Source organism: Micropterus salmoides, unplaced genomic scaffold (genome assembly GCF_014851395.1).
Source record: "Micropterus salmoides isolate LMB-PRFRI ecotype aquatic unplaced genomic scaffold, ASM1485139v1 Ms_hic_scaffold_12, whole genome shotgun sequence".
NCBI lineage: Eukaryota > Metazoa > Chordata > Actinopteri > Centrarchiformes > Centrarchidae > Micropterus > Micropterus salmoides.
The window spans coordinates 15,359,399-15,378,068 of record NW_024040263.1 but is presented as its reverse complement, the minus strand read 5'-3'; the positions used below and the strand labels follow the sequence as shown (position 1 = coordinate 15,378,068).

General features: G+C 38.9%; 1 protein-coding gene across 1 annotated transcript; it reads right to left on the bottom strand.

Moving 5' to 3' along the window:
* Positions 1 to 1,431: 1,431 nt before the first annotated feature.
* On the bottom strand, positions 1,432 to 14,296 carry LOC119899151 (sodium-dependent phosphate transport protein 2B-like). Its single transcript, XM_038713598.1, has 13 exons — positions 13,804 to 14,296; positions 12,726 to 12,780; positions 12,504 to 12,614; positions 11,431 to 11,559; positions 10,872 to 11,015; positions 10,635 to 10,746; positions 10,314 to 10,506; positions 7,019 to 7,114; positions 6,811 to 6,931; positions 6,189 to 6,356; positions 5,974 to 6,090; positions 5,466 to 5,590; positions 1,432 to 4,736 (listed from the first exon to the last, which is right to left on the bottom strand). The coding sequence occupies exons 1-13, from the start codon at positions 13,825 to 13,827 to the stop codon at positions 4,170 to 4,172; spliced, it is 1,962 nt and encodes a 653-aa protein (XP_038569526.1). The 5' UTR covers positions 13,828 to 14,296; the 3' UTR covers positions 1,432 to 4,169.
* Positions 14,297 to 18,670: the final 4,374 nt, after the last annotated feature.

Below are 18,670 nucleotides of genomic sequence, written 5' to 3'. Positions count from 1 at the left end.
CCACCGGGTACCACTCATCTCCACTACAATTAGGAAAAAGAGGCTACAATTTGCAAGAGCTCACCAAAATTGGACAGTTGAAGACTGGAAAAATGTTGCCTGGTCTGATGAGTCTCGATTTCTGTTGAGACATTCAGATGGTAGAGTCAGAATTTGGCGTAAACAGAATGAGAACATGGATCCATCATGCCTTGTTACCACTGTGCAGGCTGGTGGTGGTGGTGTAATGGTGTGGGGGATGTTTTCTTGGCACACTTTAGGCCCCTTAGTGCCAATTGGGCATCGTTTAAATGCCACGGCCTACCTAAGCATTGTTTCTGACCATGTCTATCCCTTTATGGCCACCATGTACCCATCCTCTGCTACTTCCAGCAGGATAATGCACCATGTCACAAAGCTCGAATCATTTAAAATTGGTTTCTTGAACATGACTATGAGTTCACTGTACTAAAATGGCCCCCCCAGTCACCAGATCTCAACCCAACAGAGCATCTTTGGGATATGGTGGAACGAGAGCTTCGTGCCCTAGATGTGCATCCCACAAATCTCCATCAACTGCAAGATGCTATCCTATCAATATGGGCCAACATTTCTAAAGAATGCTTTCAGCACCTTGTTGAATCAATGCCACGTAGAATTAAGGCAGTTCTCAAGGAGAAAGGGGGTCAAACACAGTATTAGTATCGTGTTCCTAATAATCCTTTAGGTGAGTGTACAACCACATGGAAGAAGTTGGAGGGAATGGTGTCATTATGAATAACAACCATAGGTACCTGGACTTATTTACTGGACTTCTCACACCAGTTTAAGAACAGAGAAAACCCCTTCAACAGTCGTTCTTCTGTACAGTAAAGCTCAAATATTCAAAACTTTAATTGTTTTCAAGCCTCATTCTTTATATTCATTTCATTTCTTAACCTAGGTGTAGGAGATTTTAAATATTATGCCTGAAAGACAATAAAGTAAGAAAACAGAGTATGAGAATAGATAAGATTAACAGTGTGTAGGCCTGATCAAAAAATGTGCCCTTTGTGATGTTACAGCTATGACACACCCTGTCACGTGGATTGGTGTACTGTGCTGCTGTTTTATCATTAACAGAGAGAGAAGACCATCTGCTATTGATTTTCTCTGTACACAGTGTTCAGGAGTTCTGCCTTAGCTCACTTAAATCTGTTTACAAGGTGGAGATTTCCGCATCACTGAATTCAAATATGTTGCACCACACAAATTAGCGCTTACGTAGAGATTAAGTGCTACTAAAGATTTACAGCTAGCTAGTAAGTGGCAGGTGTAACTGGTGTGTAGCTTATGTTAGCTTGCTAATAGATAACTCAGTCAGATTCAAGAGTAAAAGCGGTTGTATGGAACATGGTCAATACACCTGACCTGGCACTTGGTTAAAGTTGTTTAATAATGATGTAAACTGGGAATATTTGAAAACATCAATTTATTTTAGGATAAAATTAGCTAGGTTAGCATAATCGCATACTTCCCACTCATTTGAAACTACAATGTCAGAAACATACATATTTCTATAGTTAAAACAACGGGATAACTACATTTATAAAGGGCTGGTAGTTAAGTTTAGCATACTGTTTGCACCCCTAAAAACTGTAATTTTTGAAAGTACAACTCAGTTAACTTCCTGTCTACTAGCTGATTGATTCTGACTGGATGGTGATGTCAAAGCTTAATCTGAAAAGTAACTAGTAGCTACAGCTGTTAAACAAGTACAGTGAAAGTGGGGTAAAAAATACAATATTTCCATACGAAAGTAGACCTGTAAACCTAAATAAAGTAGGTTACAAGTATCTTATTATAATGCTATTTTTAGAGAGTGTCAGTGGACCATGTGGAAAGTGTCTTGTGATTGTTCGTGTGCTTTGGCACAGTTGTGCATATTGACATACTGATAATCCATCTTATGTTCTTTGCACATGGTTTACTAACATCGAATATACAGGAAACAGTTTACTGGTCAGAACCGGTAAACTGTTTTCTGTATATTAGCTGTGTTGCCCCAGACACATAAAATAAAATAAAAATAAAAAAAACTCACAAATCGAACAGAAAGGTCATAAACTAGCAAACTATCTGACTCTCTGAAAGAAGGCCATTACAAAAATAGTGAATCATTAATAATACTGACAATAATATACCACCATGCTGTTCTCATACACCTAATCATACCTATGATAAAGGTTCAGTTATCAACTTTTTCAAATGAGGACACATTTAAAGCGATGAGTGCTGTGGTTTCTGCCCTGTGAGTAGGACATTTCTTTTATAAATTAAAAAAATAATGTTTCAATTAGGTATCAGTATTAATTAATTTTTTTATTTAATTTGTAAATGTCCACACAGGTATTATTGAGACACAGTAGCCTATACAACTCAACATTAAGCATTAAAAGTTAAAAATATTTAGTTAGATGCACATTCATCTAATTTTAAACTACATATTCGTTGAACACAATTATGCTTCTGATTTACAAAATAATTTTTACATCTTAAAACGATGTGTTGATGATGTCAATGTGTTTTTAATACACAGTTTAAAAAAAGATTTTTCTCTGTAAAAACAAAAGATGAAATGTGGAAACATGAGTAAATCTGTTTGTCAAATCAAACCTGCACTCTGCCAAGCAGGTGTTGTGCAGAACTGATCATGACTGACTACAATGACTACATTATCTACTGCAGTGCACAAAGGCCATAGCATCCTCAGGAGTTTTCACAGTTTAACAACAAGGCCTATAAAAGAACCTAACAGCCAAATGACCAAATGCTGCAATAGGTTTGCATTGATCTACTTTGTAATGTACTTTGTTATGAACATCAGTTATGGACTTTTCTCACCATTTGATTACAAATAACCATATTTGGTAAATTGTAAATTTTGATTCATCCTTTTATGTTATCTAAATGGCAGTTTGTTCAAAAATCAAATAGTATATATGTCTGGCAATATTCTATGTTTTTCTTATTGTTCATAAATCCCATGAAAATACCAAATATACACAATGAAGCATTGATACCACTAACAAGCAATCACAGTGTAGCCAAAGCCTGATTATTCCTCATAGACATAGACCTTTTACCAAGTTCTGTACAGCAGTGCTCGAGATAAATGCTAACATTAGCATGTTAACGTGCTCACAATGACAATGCCAATGTACTCATGTTTATCAGGTAAATGTTCATGATCTTACTTTGAAATGTTAGCATGCTAACGTTTGCTAATTAGCAGTGCCGGGCAATATCACCTTAAATAAATATCACGATTTATTGTTGATTCTTTGTCGTTTACACTGATCAACAAACTGAAAATCATGGATTGAGTAGTTCAGAAAACTTTTAAGTATTTGCTAAAATGGGAGAATCAAACTAAGCTGCTAGCATAGCTAAAACACTAGCCTATTAAAACACATTAATGAACCACACCGTTGCACTGGGTGACATGTTCCTTCATTACCATGAACAAATGTTTCTTTTTTGTCAATCCCACATGCATCATCCTGCTGCCAGAAATGCTCAGTATTAACCGGCAGCTGAAAATAGTCCCCAACAAATGCACCATTTCCTTCTGTTTAATGTAATGTTTGCTAAAAACTACAGTGCCCAGATGCTTTAAGAAATGACTAAGCCTTTTCAAAAATGCAACTATATTATATTTTTTATATATTTGTGAACTAAAAATTGAAAACTGGACTGAATTGCTTTAAGATTTATGTCTTCAAAAGGCTTGAGGTTGAAAGCCAAAGACAGAGTATGGAAGGTCAAAAAGTATTGAGAGATGAACAAATGCACTGTTGGTTTTGGTATATTGATGGGATTTGTTGACAATAACAATAAATAATAATATTGCCAGTCTTATTATTTAAAGGCCACATCAGTTAACATCATACAGCTGAAAGACCAACACTTTCCTCCATGTGTTACTTTTTTTGTCTGGCTCTTGATACGCTGAGAGTTGGAATTCTCTCAAAAACCATACTCCATCTCAGACTAAAGGATCTGAGTAATAACATGAATATTATGGAAATTAGAGAGTTTGCCTAAATTTGTTTGGTTTTGTGCCATGACCAGTGCATTTCTTTGCATCATTCACACATAGTCACACACATATATATATACATGTGTACTGTTAATATGTATATATAATCTCAAAGCTGGGTCATTTTCAGAATCTTTAGCTCTATCTTTATCTCATTTTCCACCTCCTTCTCTGCACTCATTGCAGGGTTATCATAAACCTCTGTGCGTGGTTTCTTGTTCTTCTCCACGGATGCTTTCTCACTGTGTTCTTCATCATAAGCAGAAACCTGGCAGCATTTGCAGCAGCAACAGCATTTGCCAGTAATCATACCAACCACTTTGTCCCAGGGAGCCAGAGAGTGGGCCCATAGAGGGAGGAAGTCCCAGGATCGCAGTGCTGCAGGCAGGCACCTGGGTTTCCGTTTCTGCAGGATGTTGATCACAATGATGATGATCAACATGAGGACCAGAGGTGCAGCCACGCCTACCAGTACCTGCCAGCCAGCCAGCGACAGGCTGAAGACGAACAAAGGTAAAATGAAGAAGCAGCTGATGATGTAGACAGCAGCAAACCAGCGGTAGGAGGCGGTGATGTTGCCCATGGATTTAGCCAACCGGATAGGTAAGCGAGTCAAGGGAATTGGATACCACAGGATGATGCCAGAGACGTTGAACATGAGGTGCACGAGGGCAATCTAGAGTAACCATCAACCAATCTTAATAATATGCATCAGACATTATTTTATTTAATATAACATTTTTGTAATTCTTCACTTCACAGGTTTGTAATTTTCTAATAATTCCCTATAAAGTCCAGGAAAGAGCTATGGAATATGTATGCTATATTTGGTATTAAATAAATATTTATAGGTAAAACTGAGACAGCATTTCATTGATACACTTCCAACAATTTATTCATCATTTACAGTGTATTTGTAAGAATGAAAAACATGTCCAAAAGTCTCAAATAAAAAAAATTATCTTTTCTTCATTCTTTAAAGGAACTTTCTCTTTTCCCTATATTTCATCCCAAATTAAAAAAAGAACCCCCTTTTCCTGTTTAACTAATAAATTAAAGTTACAATAAATACCATCTGAATTTTACAAATATTATTGACATCCCTATGGGTCATGATAATCCCTACGAGTCACGTTTGCACAATTTAAACAGTATCAGTTTAAAATTTGTCATTTGGATTTTGGTGGTTCCAAAATGTCAAAGCAAACATTATAAATATGGTGAATAATGAAAGCTAATATTTTCAAATATATATTTTGAATGATATTTACACAAATATACACCAGGGGAAAAAAAGGCTTCCTCTAACCTATAGATCTGATTTCCCTGGCAATTAAAAAGACTAATAAAGAAAAAAGAAAAAAGTAAGTCTGTCCATTCTATGTCTTTTGTGTGAATTACTGACCTGTAGAGCATTGGCCAGTGTGTCTCCAGGACTAGCCATAGCTGCAAGGATGGCTGTGGTTGTTGTGCCAATATTTGAACCCAGAGACAATGGGTATGCTCTTTCTATGCTGATGACACCAATACCTATTCAAATAAACAAGACACTGGTTAAATTCCACATTTTCACACCATCTCTCCAAGAACCATCCCTTAAAGTGTCCTTACTGTTTTACGAGGAAATAACTTACATTTATTTGCTCATTAGGGATAAAAGACAATAAGAAAAGGTCAACAAGCAACCTATGAATATTCAACATATTTTTGTGAAATAGACAGTGTTTGTACACAGTTTTACTGCCTAAGATGTCACAAAGAGAGAGAAGAATATGGAAACATTAAGAAAAGCTGAATCAGATTGTCTATCTGTGGGAATTTCAAGTGCAAAATGGTACATAGATTTTTTTAATAAAAAAACACCAAGGTGATGAATGAAATGGATAGATGGACGGATGGATGGATGACCTCACCAACAAGTGGAGTAATAGCAGAAGTGAAAACAGAACTGCTCTGCACAATGAAGGTCATTCCAGCTCCGACTAAAAGGGCAATGTAACCAGTGACCCAACCAAATGGAAAAGGGAAATCTACACACACAAACAGACACACAACATTCAAGTATTAACCACTGCAACTACTTTCACAATTTATCGACCTTGAACATACAGTGTGGGGCTCTGCTCACCAGTGTTAAGGATCTTCTTGATGACTCCAGCCACCTGTCCCTTCAGCATGGAGTTGAGCAGCTTGACGATCAGGATCAGGCAGGAGCAGAGCACCAACAAAGAGAGAGCCAGCAGGATCAGACCCACTGCCAGGTCTGGCAGATTCACATCCACAAAGAGATGCTCACCTGCAGACACAAACAAAACGCACTCATGAAAGGTCTGCAGAAATGAAACAGTATGGAAACGAGCAGATGATGACTTGTATCCTCCTTGTTTCAAAGCTGCACCTTGGGCACAAGCTGAAAAAGATTTACTCATATTATCACTTTAAAAAATAATATGGTTGGTTATGGCTTCTGCTGTTGGAAATGGGGTCAATAAATGTGCAGCCTGTCAAACCCAAAACATTGAACTAAAAGACAATAAAACGCTCCATTAAGGCAAGGACAATGTTACTGTGTTACTGCATGGTTAAGTAGTTGCTTAGTAAATTTAAACACTTTTGTCATACCATGTGACATGAGGTCATGTATACCATGATGACAATATAATACATTTAATTATTGTACAGATTACAGTTTTTGCAGTTTACACTGGCAAAAAAAGAAGGAGTATACAGTCTGTGAATGCTGGTCTTACATTTCTGGACATTGTATGTTTCAGTAATGTTCTTCTGTGTGAAGGTGTAGTTGCCATCAACCCAGCAGAGAGAAGGAGATGTGCAGTTCTCTGGACCAGGAACTGTAACGTTCATTAAGGTCTGAAACACAATGGCAGTTTGACAAAATATATTTTAATCTGAATGTTTTTGAATATTTGGTGCATAGCTGACATGTTTTGGTCTTACTGTGTTTGTGAAGGTTTGGCACCATATTTTGATGAGACTCTTATTCCTGGCTTCTGGATGTCCGGTGGCAATCTCAGTAATAACAGACTCATCCAACTAAGTCAAAGGTAAAGAGAAAGAACATTATGTAATTTACACCCATGACAAAGATAAGACTAACAATTGTAAAGTAACTTATGTTTCAACCCGACTACTGTTACAGTATTCACATATATCTGGGGCCGGTTTCACAAACCTATTTTAGCTTTTTAACATTTTACCATGTTACCAAGTTAGACTGTTTCACAAAAATAAAGACTGACTAGGGCCTGTGTCCACCAAAGAGTTTTTTGCCAGCTGAAAACACTACCTGCTGTTCTGAAAACGCCTAGCTGGGAGCGCTAGGGTGCGTTTTGGAGGCGCAGTGTTTTTTTGAGACGATGTGGTTGCTATGATACATAATTTCCTAGGAGGTGATGTGCTGCAAGTAGGGTAGCCTACTTAATTTTACTGAATATAAAAATGTCACCACAAAGTACGTAGGCCTACTTGCTCTGGCCTTTGCTCTGCATGAAGAGAAGGCTGAAACATGAGAGCATAGACTGTCCGTACGTGGGTTCATGAGATTTTGCGAGTAGGCACATCCTTTCGTTCAAGATCGGATGTGCTCGGTGCAGTGTTTCTCCCGCCCCTCCTGCACTGTGATTGGACGGCTGGGTAAAAAGTGACAGTGACGAGCGCAGCGTTTTTCCCCAAAGGTGAACATTTTTCTATGAGAGGCCGATTAGGGTGAAAACATTAAAAAACAGACACAGGCACACTGAAAACTGTCACACACGCACTGACGATGTGTGCATATACACTGAAATACAGGGGTATCTGAGTGTGTGCGTGTAAAATTATTTTAGTGCACCTGGAAGCTGTTGTAGTGTAAGAGGAAGCCTTAGATTCCTGTCCTAACCTTCAAAATAAAAACATAGCCAACATGATGAAACATGGATTTCAGTGCGAGTGGTATTCCTTGTTCAGAGTGTTTATTTAAGCAATTATATGAACAGTTAATCATTTATTAGGAGTAAATGATTAAACGCAACTTGCCATTACTACAGCTGTATGAACCCAAAGTAAACTGTTGTGATTAAATAGCAATAGACGGATCAAACTGATGCCGAAATAACTACAATATGATGCAGTTTTGTTAAACATATGAATTCATGCTTTGTCAGGTCTGCCAGCAAGACAGCAGGACAACAACTGAGTGAGGATAAATCAACGTTGTAATCCGAAAAACTAAAGTAAAAAGCTAATTTTATAAAAGCAGTTTACTCCGAGCTCCTCCCTCGAGCAAACGGCGTAGTAGCGAGCAAAGTCCAGTCCGACCACGGGTGTTTATTTGTCCGAAGCTGGAGCGCTGCTCCCTGCTCCTCTAGCCCAATAGCAGCTGTCAGCCGGCCTGCAGATTTTCAATCGCCCGCTCTACCTGGCCCTCTCCACACAACGCTCTGAAGCTGTCGGTGACGTACGGACAATCTCAACGTTGATAGGCTATCGCAACATAGCGTCGTGCGAATGTCTCGCTTGAGTTGAAAATATTCAACTTCGCTTCGCGTCGCCGGGACCGCCCCCTTCGCGTCGCTTCGTACGCCCGACAGGAAATCGCGGCTCTACCCATCTTTGCATTGACTTTGTATGTAAACTCACGGCCCCAACGCTCACTTCGCTTTTGGTCTGAAAGCACCATAAGATTCCATGGTAACCACCAGTAACAATCAGTTAGCTACATTACAAACAGCCCCCAAAAAAACGGAAAATGGCTCATGATTTGTGGTTTGTTGATGATATTATGGAGAGCGCTATGAGAAGGGAATACGTTTTTAGTGACGGCAGTAACCTACTGGAAATATACAGCAATAAGGACTTTATCGGTCGGTTTCGTTAACCCAAGGAAGCTATCCTGAGTCTGACAGATGAATTAGCTGAAGTACTGATCCCTGCCTCCTCCTGTTTTAGGATATTTCCTCTTAAATATTTATTTTTTGGCATCTTGTACCATGTTCTTGGATCTTTTCTGTATATCTTTGACGCTGCGCTCAATGGTAGGGTTAACGCTGTTTACTTTCGTCACAATTTTTTTATTCCAAATCAAGCATTTATTTTTGTTACTACATTCTCCACTAACTTTTCCAAGTAAAATGTCCTTATAACTATTATACTGCTTCAACAAACACATATTTTCCATTGGGGTAAACTGCACTGAATGGTTGGATGCGCCTACTCTATCCACTATTGTTTTTGTTTTGAAAAGTGTCTTATTTTACCCAGAAATCATTGCAGTGTAGTCCTACTTAAGATAGGCTAGTCATTGTCTTCAGTGCTTTGTGCTACGGTCTGATTTAGATGTCTATCTGAAGTCTGACTATCTACTATAGCTAAGCCATAGTCAAAGTCTATCTTTCTGAAACCGGCCCCTGTCTCAGCTCAGGGACGAACTAAAAAATGTGACAGTTAAGGCAGCCAAAAAGACAAACACTGATCTTACCAGAAGTAGGCCTAGTCATTTCATACACTTGCTGGTGAGACAACAGACTCATTCCTGAAGCTAAATGACTATCACAGCCAAAAGGTCTGTGCTTTTTGTACTGGACTCAGCATCATGTTCATTTTGTAGGCTATCCTGATCTGTCCTAAAAGCATATATAATACAATTTATAATCATCTGAAAGTGAAAGGTTAGAGGTTTGATTCAGGCATAAGGTGAGACATATCCACTGACTGCATTGCAAACTGAGGCTCATTACAACAACATTACCGCTTATTGTAATGCACTCTTGATAGTATGTGTCAGCTAGGTTTAAAATTATAATGGTGTTAAGATTAAGTCTTTTAGATATTTGTAACAATTAATTAATGATGTTAAAAGGTACAATGTGTAAAACATGATCAGCAGAATGTGAAAAAGAAATCCATGATCCTTTTAACTTCACTGTTGCAGAGGAAGTAATGCCCCTCTAATCCAGGAGGACATAAAAAGTTTAATTTATGAGGTTATTATAAAGATAAGCCATAATATTACATGTGATTAGAAAAAAGCGCAAGTGGCAAGGAATTACACATTGCACCTTTAGAGGTACCCTATGGAGTAATGTTTACTCTGGAAATCTATGATGTAGCCTACATTACTTCATAGTGCTGCTGGTGGTCAAAGACTATAAGCTTTAATAGCTTTAATGTCCCAATGTCCTAACAACAAATCTTCAGATTTGAACAATAAAAATTGCCTAAGTAAACAACAACATCATCAGAAATTACATTATACCTGTATAATTGACTCCGTTAGGACATCAGTGATCACATTTAACAGGTCTGGGGCCTCTCCACTCTGAATTTTAAAGGAGTCGATGATGAGCTTGGTGACTACATACATATAACCAGTGGCAACCTCAAGAGGCAGCAGCACCAACACAGAGAGCCAGTTGAAGAAGTCGTGCACTGTGGCGCCTGCAAAAGCCCTGCATGCATTGTGAAAGAAGGCAGATAAATGCAAAGCAAAACGACCTTTGATCTTTCTAATGGGAGCTATAAATTACAGACAGGAAACGAGTGGAAGGAAACTACCCATCAAATAGAAAATGATTACCTGCGAAAGGTGCTGCGGTCAGCAGCCTGCGTCATGGCGACTAGTGTGTTGGTGACAGAGGTGCCGATGTTGGTGCCCATGATGATAGGAACAGCCACCTGGACTGTTAGCACTGCCAAAGCACACAGATCTCCTTTATCATCAGTCCTCCCTCACTTCCACACATCCAGCATCATCAGTATTTAAACATATGCATTCTGTGTATAGATTTGTGTCTGTGTGTATTCGTGTACTGACGTCCAGAGGAGACCATGCTGACAACTATGGAGGAGGAAGTGGACGAGCTCTGGACCAGCAGGGTAACAAGCACACCAATGACCAGACCAGCTAGAGGGTTGGACAAAACTGTGTTGTCCTGAAATATGTCACCGGCAGTTTTACCTGGACAAGATGAACAAAGCAGCATGGACATTTAAAAAAATATATTGTTTGGATAGTGATTGGATATAATATAAATCATACTGCATGTTTAGTGGTTGAGACAATGCAGCTGCATATTAATACCATGTTATGGGCCTTTTTGAGAGCAGACTTTTTGATGTGTCAGCTGGAAAAACACGTGTGTAAATAATAACATTAATGATGTCTAAATTCCATTTAGCTGCTTCAGTTTCAGGACAGTGCTATTGTGCATGCTGGTGCTCACGGCACTTGCACAAAATAAAGCCATCATTGGAGTTATTAGAAACACTTGTGCTTTTCCACGACAAGGCCTGTGAAAAATGCCGATAACATGTGAGTTTATGGGTGGTCATAACACCCACACATGGCTTCAGAAAAGTGGGGGTGTGTTTACCTCCAACAAGCTGGAAAGCTGAGCTGAGGATGTCAAGAGAGCAGATGAACATGTAAAGGAAACCCAGCAGCAGGATCAACTTCCCCACTGACACCAACACCCTCAACACCTTCCCATTGGTATCCAGAGCTAATAAAGAGATGATAAATTCATTGGATAAAACACGGAAAACATTATTTTTTATTTAAAGATTTATCCAGTTTTTCTTTTATGTGCCCTTTTCACCACAGACATTTTCACTTGTCACAACAGGAAATAAACATTTGTAAAAAATACCAAGAATGGATTACAGCCCTTATTTACTATCATTAATCACACCAGTGGTTTCCTGCTATAACATGCCAAAAAATCGGCTGTGGGAAAGGCTTATTGCACAGTCCACAGAGTTGAGAATTATAGGAAATATGATACAAGAGAGTAGCACCCAGGATGCCCCCAGACTTTTAAAAACATTTCATAAATAAATAGTAATGCATTCACATTGGATGACTCCATTTTGTAGTAAACTGCAGAAACAATATTTACTTTCAGAGTTGTTGCCTTTATTCAGCAGTCATCCAGTATGTTGGCACACACTCAGCTGTCTGTCTGGCCACTGTCTGGATCATTTCCATTATTATTTATGAACTCTATGCTTTCTAAAAAATCAGATAACTGAATGACAGAACACTGATTTCATTTATTGTCTGTTTAATGAGGCAATGTTGTCTTAGAAGTTCAGCCAACAGCAGTGCTTGTAAAAATTATTAACTGCCTTTGAAATTTGAATCAAAATATATGTAGTGTTGCTTTTTTCAGTATTCACGTCCCTTTAATAGAACACAACTAAAAACAAATTGGCTCTAGAAGTCACGTAATTAATTTATTTGAAATCATCTGTGTTAAGGGGTTTCAATGATTATAGAATAAATACACATGTACCTGAAAGGTCCATTAAGACAAAGGACACAGGATCTACAGTAGAGTAGGCTACATGTAATCCATCAGTAGTAGCACACATGTTCCTTTATAAATAAAAGGATAAGACATTATTGTACTTGTCTTAGTAATAATGTTATAATACAAGTCTTCACCTGACCAAGGGACCCCTGTGTCCTTTAGCTCTGGCATGTCCCATGGGTCTGCATCCTCCGGTTCCTCCTCAATCAAAGCCAGAACGGAGTGTGCAGGGCTCACTTTGACCTCTAAGGCAGACAAAAAGCTGAATGCATTTACTGTCCTTTTTGTACACCTATATACATTACATTTAACTGCTGTATAGCCGTCTGTTGTATTTCACACAACTTGAAGAATACCTGTGCTTTTATTTCCATTGGGGTCTTCCCTGCAGTTGTTTTGAGCAGTCATTTGCTGTAAAGGAAAAAAGAGGGAAAAAGATAAAATATTTATTGTGAAAATGTTGGCTTTGTAAATTTCATTTGGCAGGAACTGCATGTAAGTAAAGGTCTTGAGATGAGGCGTCAGTGTTTTCAAATGGTGAGTTTATAAAGAGATTACACATCAAATATGCTAGCCTGTAACATACTGGTGGTTGGCATCATATCAAGTCATTACATTACACAGAACTCCTCAGTCATTTGTGAATAATCCCTTGTTAACTGTTGACCAACTTAAAGTATGTAGAAACAAAATCACCATTACAGTTTGATTATCGAGGCATTACGTTCAGAAATATCACACATAAACACACACACACACGCACACACACATACACACTTTCTCGCACATGCCAGGGTATTGATCTTATCGTCACATGGTCTAACTGCAGTAAAATTCCATTCACACAGTATGACACCGAAAGAAATCTACCAGCTTATAAAGGAGTGTTACACTTTCACTGAGTTACGTTTAATCAGTTTGCTGTTTTAATGTATTCATTGACTACTGATAATATATAAAGTGTACAAATATAACAGTATATCATGTTATTCTCCTTTAATGCATAATTAAGCCCTGTTTCTATAATTAGTAAGGTCTATAACACTGCGTGATTTTTATTAAACATTAATTTAATTTAATTTGCTGAGTTTCAGTGGTCGTTGCCAAGCTAAATTTCCAAAACCATAAAGATACCTTCTTATGCTACTATATAGTAGTAATAGTAGTATAATATGTTACCATCATAATATAATCAATACAAATAGCAATCATATACATATCTTAGTACAGTGAAGCACAAACAATGAGATGTGTATATTTGTAAGTAGTAATAATCATTTTTCAGATAGTAGTAATAAGCTTAATTATACTAATAATAAAATGGTGACTTGTACCCTTGAGGTATATGGGTTTTTAATTTTATCAAACTTAAAAAGTATTAAATTGATATTGAAAAGTTCTGTGCACATTGATAGAAACCATGCTTGTTCTCACCTGCGGCGGGTGTAGTGAGTCCATGCTTCGTGTGTGCTGAGCTCACCTGGGCTTCAGTTTTCAAAAACGCTGCCTCCACACAGGTAGAGTGGAAGGGTGGGGGTGGGGTCCGTGGAGGGTAGCGGAGAGTGTGATGTGCAGCGGTCACATCACCCAGAACACGTCCATCTCATAGATAAGCTGAACACACCTTTCAAACCTTGATTAGTCTTACCTGAAACTGCTGTAATCACTCTGCAAGTTGTGTCACAATCCAACTCACATGGTAGATAAGTCTTGAGCCGGCGTTGTCTACCTTGACCTGCACCTAACACCCGCTGTTATTAATCTGTATACTGTATCTGTATGTTATTAATCTGTTATTAATCTAAATACCTTACTGGTTTTACGCCCAACATTTTCAAGACGTTCTGCTGTTTGTTTGTCCGATTTGCAAATGTGTCCATCCATTTAAAATAGAAAGATGAGCAATAATCACCTGTACCTCTTATCAAACTCTCTAACTGCTCTGTTACATCTGCATTGCACAGCCCTCAGAAGGATCATAGCTCCAGCTGGTGGACCCTGATTAACCATCGGATTGGAGTGACAGATAGAATGGCTCCCCTGGCAATGGTTTATCCCACTAACAGATAGATCACATGGGGGTGGGGGGGTTGCAGGATGTGCACTGTGTCATACCATTTACACTGTGTATGTGGGTATGTTCTATTTTCGGTACACAATGAGGTTTTTGTGGCAAGCTATTGATTCTCTTAATACTGCTACCCCATTGTTCAATACTTCAAAATATCAATGAACTAAGTTTAGGCCTATAAAACCGTTGATGATAGCTGAGAGAACTTAGAGGAGAGAAAGTCAGCCCAGGCCACACCGATACTTTGAATTTCCATGGAGGCTGTGACCTGAAAATGTTAGGTGAGGTCAGGAGAGGACTTCCGTTTGACAGCCTCTTTCTCTTTTACAACTGAATGCAAGTTTTATTCAAAGTGCCTTTCCATGTCCTAACAAAACACATCCATGCTTGATTTCTACCTTCATGAAGGTTATAATGTTTAGTCTTTATTGAAACTGTTTAAGAGAGGTGTTCACTTTCAACTTTATGGACATTTTGATGGCTGTCTTTTGTGGTGTTGTTGAATTGTATCACGTTATCCAGAGAGGTGTTTCTGTTATTTAACCCTTACTAATTTGGTAGATAGATAGATAGATAGATAGATAGATAGATAGATAGATAGATAGATAGATAGATAGATAGATAGATAGATAGATAGATAGATAGATAGATACTTTATTTATCCAAGGGGAAATTCAAGTATCCAGTAGCATACGAAATATACATACATTAAACATACATTAAACCTATATTAAAATTAAAATTAAATAAAAATAACTTATAACACCGTAGCCACAGTAAACAGTGCAAAAACAGTAAACAGTGCAAATGGAGTGCAGATGGAAGTAAACAGTACAGATGGAGGTATTATTCTATGTCTATTGTCCTCCCTGCCATGACTAGGAGCTGTTGTACAGTTTGATGGCCAGGGGGACGAAAGAGTTTTTAAGTCTGTTGGTGGAGCTCGGCTGGGACAGCAGTCTGCCACTGAACACACTCCTCTGCCCAATGAAGGTGTTGTGCAGAGGGTGGTGGGCGTTGTCCAGTATGAACAGCAGTTTGTCCAGGGTCCTTCTTTCTGCCACTGTCACCAGAGAGTCCAGCTCTGAGCCCACCATTGGGCCAGCTCTCCTCACCAGTCTGTCCAGTTGACCGGCGTCTCTCTTCTTGCTGCTTCCTCCCTAGCAAACTACAGCATAAAAGAGGACGCTGGCCACCACAGACTGGTAAAATATCTCCAGCAGTTTTTTTTGCAGATGTTGAAGGACCCCAGCCTTCTCAGGAGGTACATACAGCTCTGCCCTTTCCTGTGGAGAGTGTCCATATTTGCTGTCCAGTACAGCTTGTCATCAGCCCCAGATATTTGTAAGTCCTGACCACCTCCACATCGACCCCCTCAATGGACACAGGCTGAAGATGTGGTTTCTTCCTTCTGAAGTCCACCACCATCTCCTTGGTCTTGGAGATGTTCAGCTGCAGATGGTTGGTCCTGCACCACCTCACGAAGTCCTCTACCAGGCTCCTGTACTCCCCCTCCTGTCCATCCTTGATACAGCCAACTATCACAGTATCGTCTGAGTATTTCTGCATGTGGCAGAGCCCGGTGTTATACTGGAAGTCAGATATAAATGGGTGGACAAAATAATAGAAACATCTGTCAGTAGAATTCAGTAGAATTTAACAGCGCCACAAACAACAGCCTCCAATATGTCCATGCAGGTAAATTAAAACAATAATAATAATTTTCAATAAAAACTGAACATTATAACCTTCATGGAGTTAGCCTTTATTGCAGGACTGTTTGTATTAGACATTCATTTGAGCTAGGGGTATGAAATAAACTGGCAACTGAGTTCATGTTTGTTTGTTTATTAATTGGGGCAGTGCACATAAAGAAAAACTGATATTTTGAAAACACCAACGAAAATGTGCCAGGGTTAGCTGAGCAGGTCATTTGCAGCCATGACCAAACATGTCATACCAGAGGCATACTTGGGTGTCCCAAGTGCCCATCTGGTTAGCTCAAGTGGCCCCACGGTGACCCAAATGACACCTAAGGGCCCCTAGTGATCTTCACAGGTGCCCTTCTGCAGCCCAATGTAGCCAAGTACCCTGATGGACCAAAGTGTCCTGACGCTCTGGTGTGACCGTAGGTTCACAAAAACTAACCATAACCCTACTCTGTCACAAACACCAGCACAGATCAGACATTTCCTGTCATGTCAAGCTGCCAGTAAAACTGAATGGATAACTGGGGCAACAAAGAAAAAGTCTAGCCTATCTAAAATAGAAATCTATTTTTAGTTTTATCGACAAATGTTAGCCTATTGATTGTGATCTAGTCTCTCTTCTCCCCTCTTTCTCTTCCTTTCCAGACCTGCTCTGGATTAACACATGTACTCTATTTTGAAACTGAAAAAATGTATAACTGTATAGCAGCAAAGACTGTTTTTCTTTATGCAACTATATAAATGAGGCAATCAAAATCTTCTGTATCCTTTTGCAAGTGCAACAGCATCACCTAGGCACCATACGGTACTATTACAACATTGTACCATTCTGGTCTTACTGGAAACTTCTTTTAATCAGACTTTTAAAAAGTCCTATGTGATGTTTAGTCTCGCCTGTTGTTGTGAAGTAATTGTCATTTTTCATTTGCTGTGGTTTTCAATATGTTTCTTGTCATTTATATTGGATCCTCCTGTAAGTTTTGTTGTTGTTATGTTTTGTGTGCTTTTGTCACTTTCTTTTAATGCATAACATCGATCTGTCTAAAGAGTATTTAATGATATTAATTATATACATAACAGTACCGAAGAACATAAATAAATGAATTGTGTGAAAGAAATTCAGTTGTGAAACTCTGACAGCCATGATGCATGTGCTACAGTCTCTTCCAAAAGTATTGGAACCGTAAGGAAAATTCCTTTGTTTTTGTTGTTCACTGAAGACATTTGGTTTAAGATCAAAAGATAAGTATGAGACAATAGTTCAGAATTTCAGCTCTCATTTCCTGGTATTCACATCTAAATGTGTTAAACAACTCAGGACATATCACCCTTTGTTTGAACCCACCCATTTTTCAAGAAAGCAAAACTATTGGAACATGTGACTGACAGATGTTTCTTGTTGCCCAGGTGTTGCCTTTTAGGTTGATTGTCCAAACATTAAATAGCTCTGCAGGACTAGTCTAAGTTTTCATCCTTGGTTCAAACCTATAAAGAATGCATTTCCTGTTAAAGAGGAGAAACCAACATGAAGACCAGAGAGCTGTCTATGGGAGAAAAGCAAGCCATTGTCAAGCTGAGAAAAGATGTAAAATCGACCAGAGACATTGGGCAAATATTGGGCATAGCAAGCACAACAATTTGGAATGTCCTGAAAGAGAAAGAAACTACTGGTGTACTGAGCAACAGACGTTGAACAGGTCAGCCAAGGAAAACAACAATAGTTGATGAAATGTTGTGAGAGCTGTGAAGAAAACCCCCAAAACATCAGTAAGTGACATCACCAACGACCTCCACAGTGCAGGGATGAAGGTATCACAATCCACTGCTCGAAGAAGCCTCAGAGAGCAGAAATATAGAGGCCACACCACAAGATGCAAACCACTCATCAGCAGGAAGAATCGGAAGGCCAGATTGAAATTTGCTAAGAAGTACAGAGATGAGCTGCAAAAGTCTGGAACAAAATCTTATGGACTGATGAGACCAAGATTAATCTCTAGCAAAGTGATGGAAAGGCCAAAGTGTGGAGAAAGAAAGGAACTGATTATGATCCGAAGCATACAAGCTCATCTGTGAAGCATGGTGGAGGTAATGTCATGGCTTGGGCGTGCATGGCTGCTTCTGGAACAGGCTCATTAATATTTATTGATGATGTAACTGATGATGGCGGCAGCAGAATGAAGTCAGAAGTGGACAGAAACATTTTGTCTGCTAATTTATGGAGAAATGCATTGAAACTAATCGGAAGGAAGTTTATCATGCAGCAGGATAATGACCCAAAGCACACTGAAAAAAATGCAAGGTTTTAGACTGGCCAAGTCAGTCACCTGACCTTAACCCAATAGAGCATGCATTTCCCCTCCTTAAGGAGACTGAAGGGAGAAACACCCCGAAACAAACGAGCTGAAAGAAGCTGCGGTAAAAGCCTGGAATAGCATCACAAATGAAGAATGCAACAGTTTGGTGATGTCGATGGGTCGCAGGCTTGAGGCAGTTATTGCAAGCAAAGGTTATGCCACCAAAT

Coding starts and splice junctions, on each gene's coding strand:
- LOC119899151 (XM_038713598.1), bottom strand. CDS start 13,827: ATGGACTCACTACACCCGCCGCAG. Junction 11,560..12,503: donor CACAGGGGTCCCTTGGTCAG/GTGAAGACTTGT, acceptor TCTCTTTATTAG/CTCTGGATACCAATGGGAAG. Junction 10,507..10,634: donor GACCGCAGCACCTTTCGCAG/GTAATCATTTTC, acceptor CAATGCATGCAG/GGCTTTTGCAGGCGCCACAG.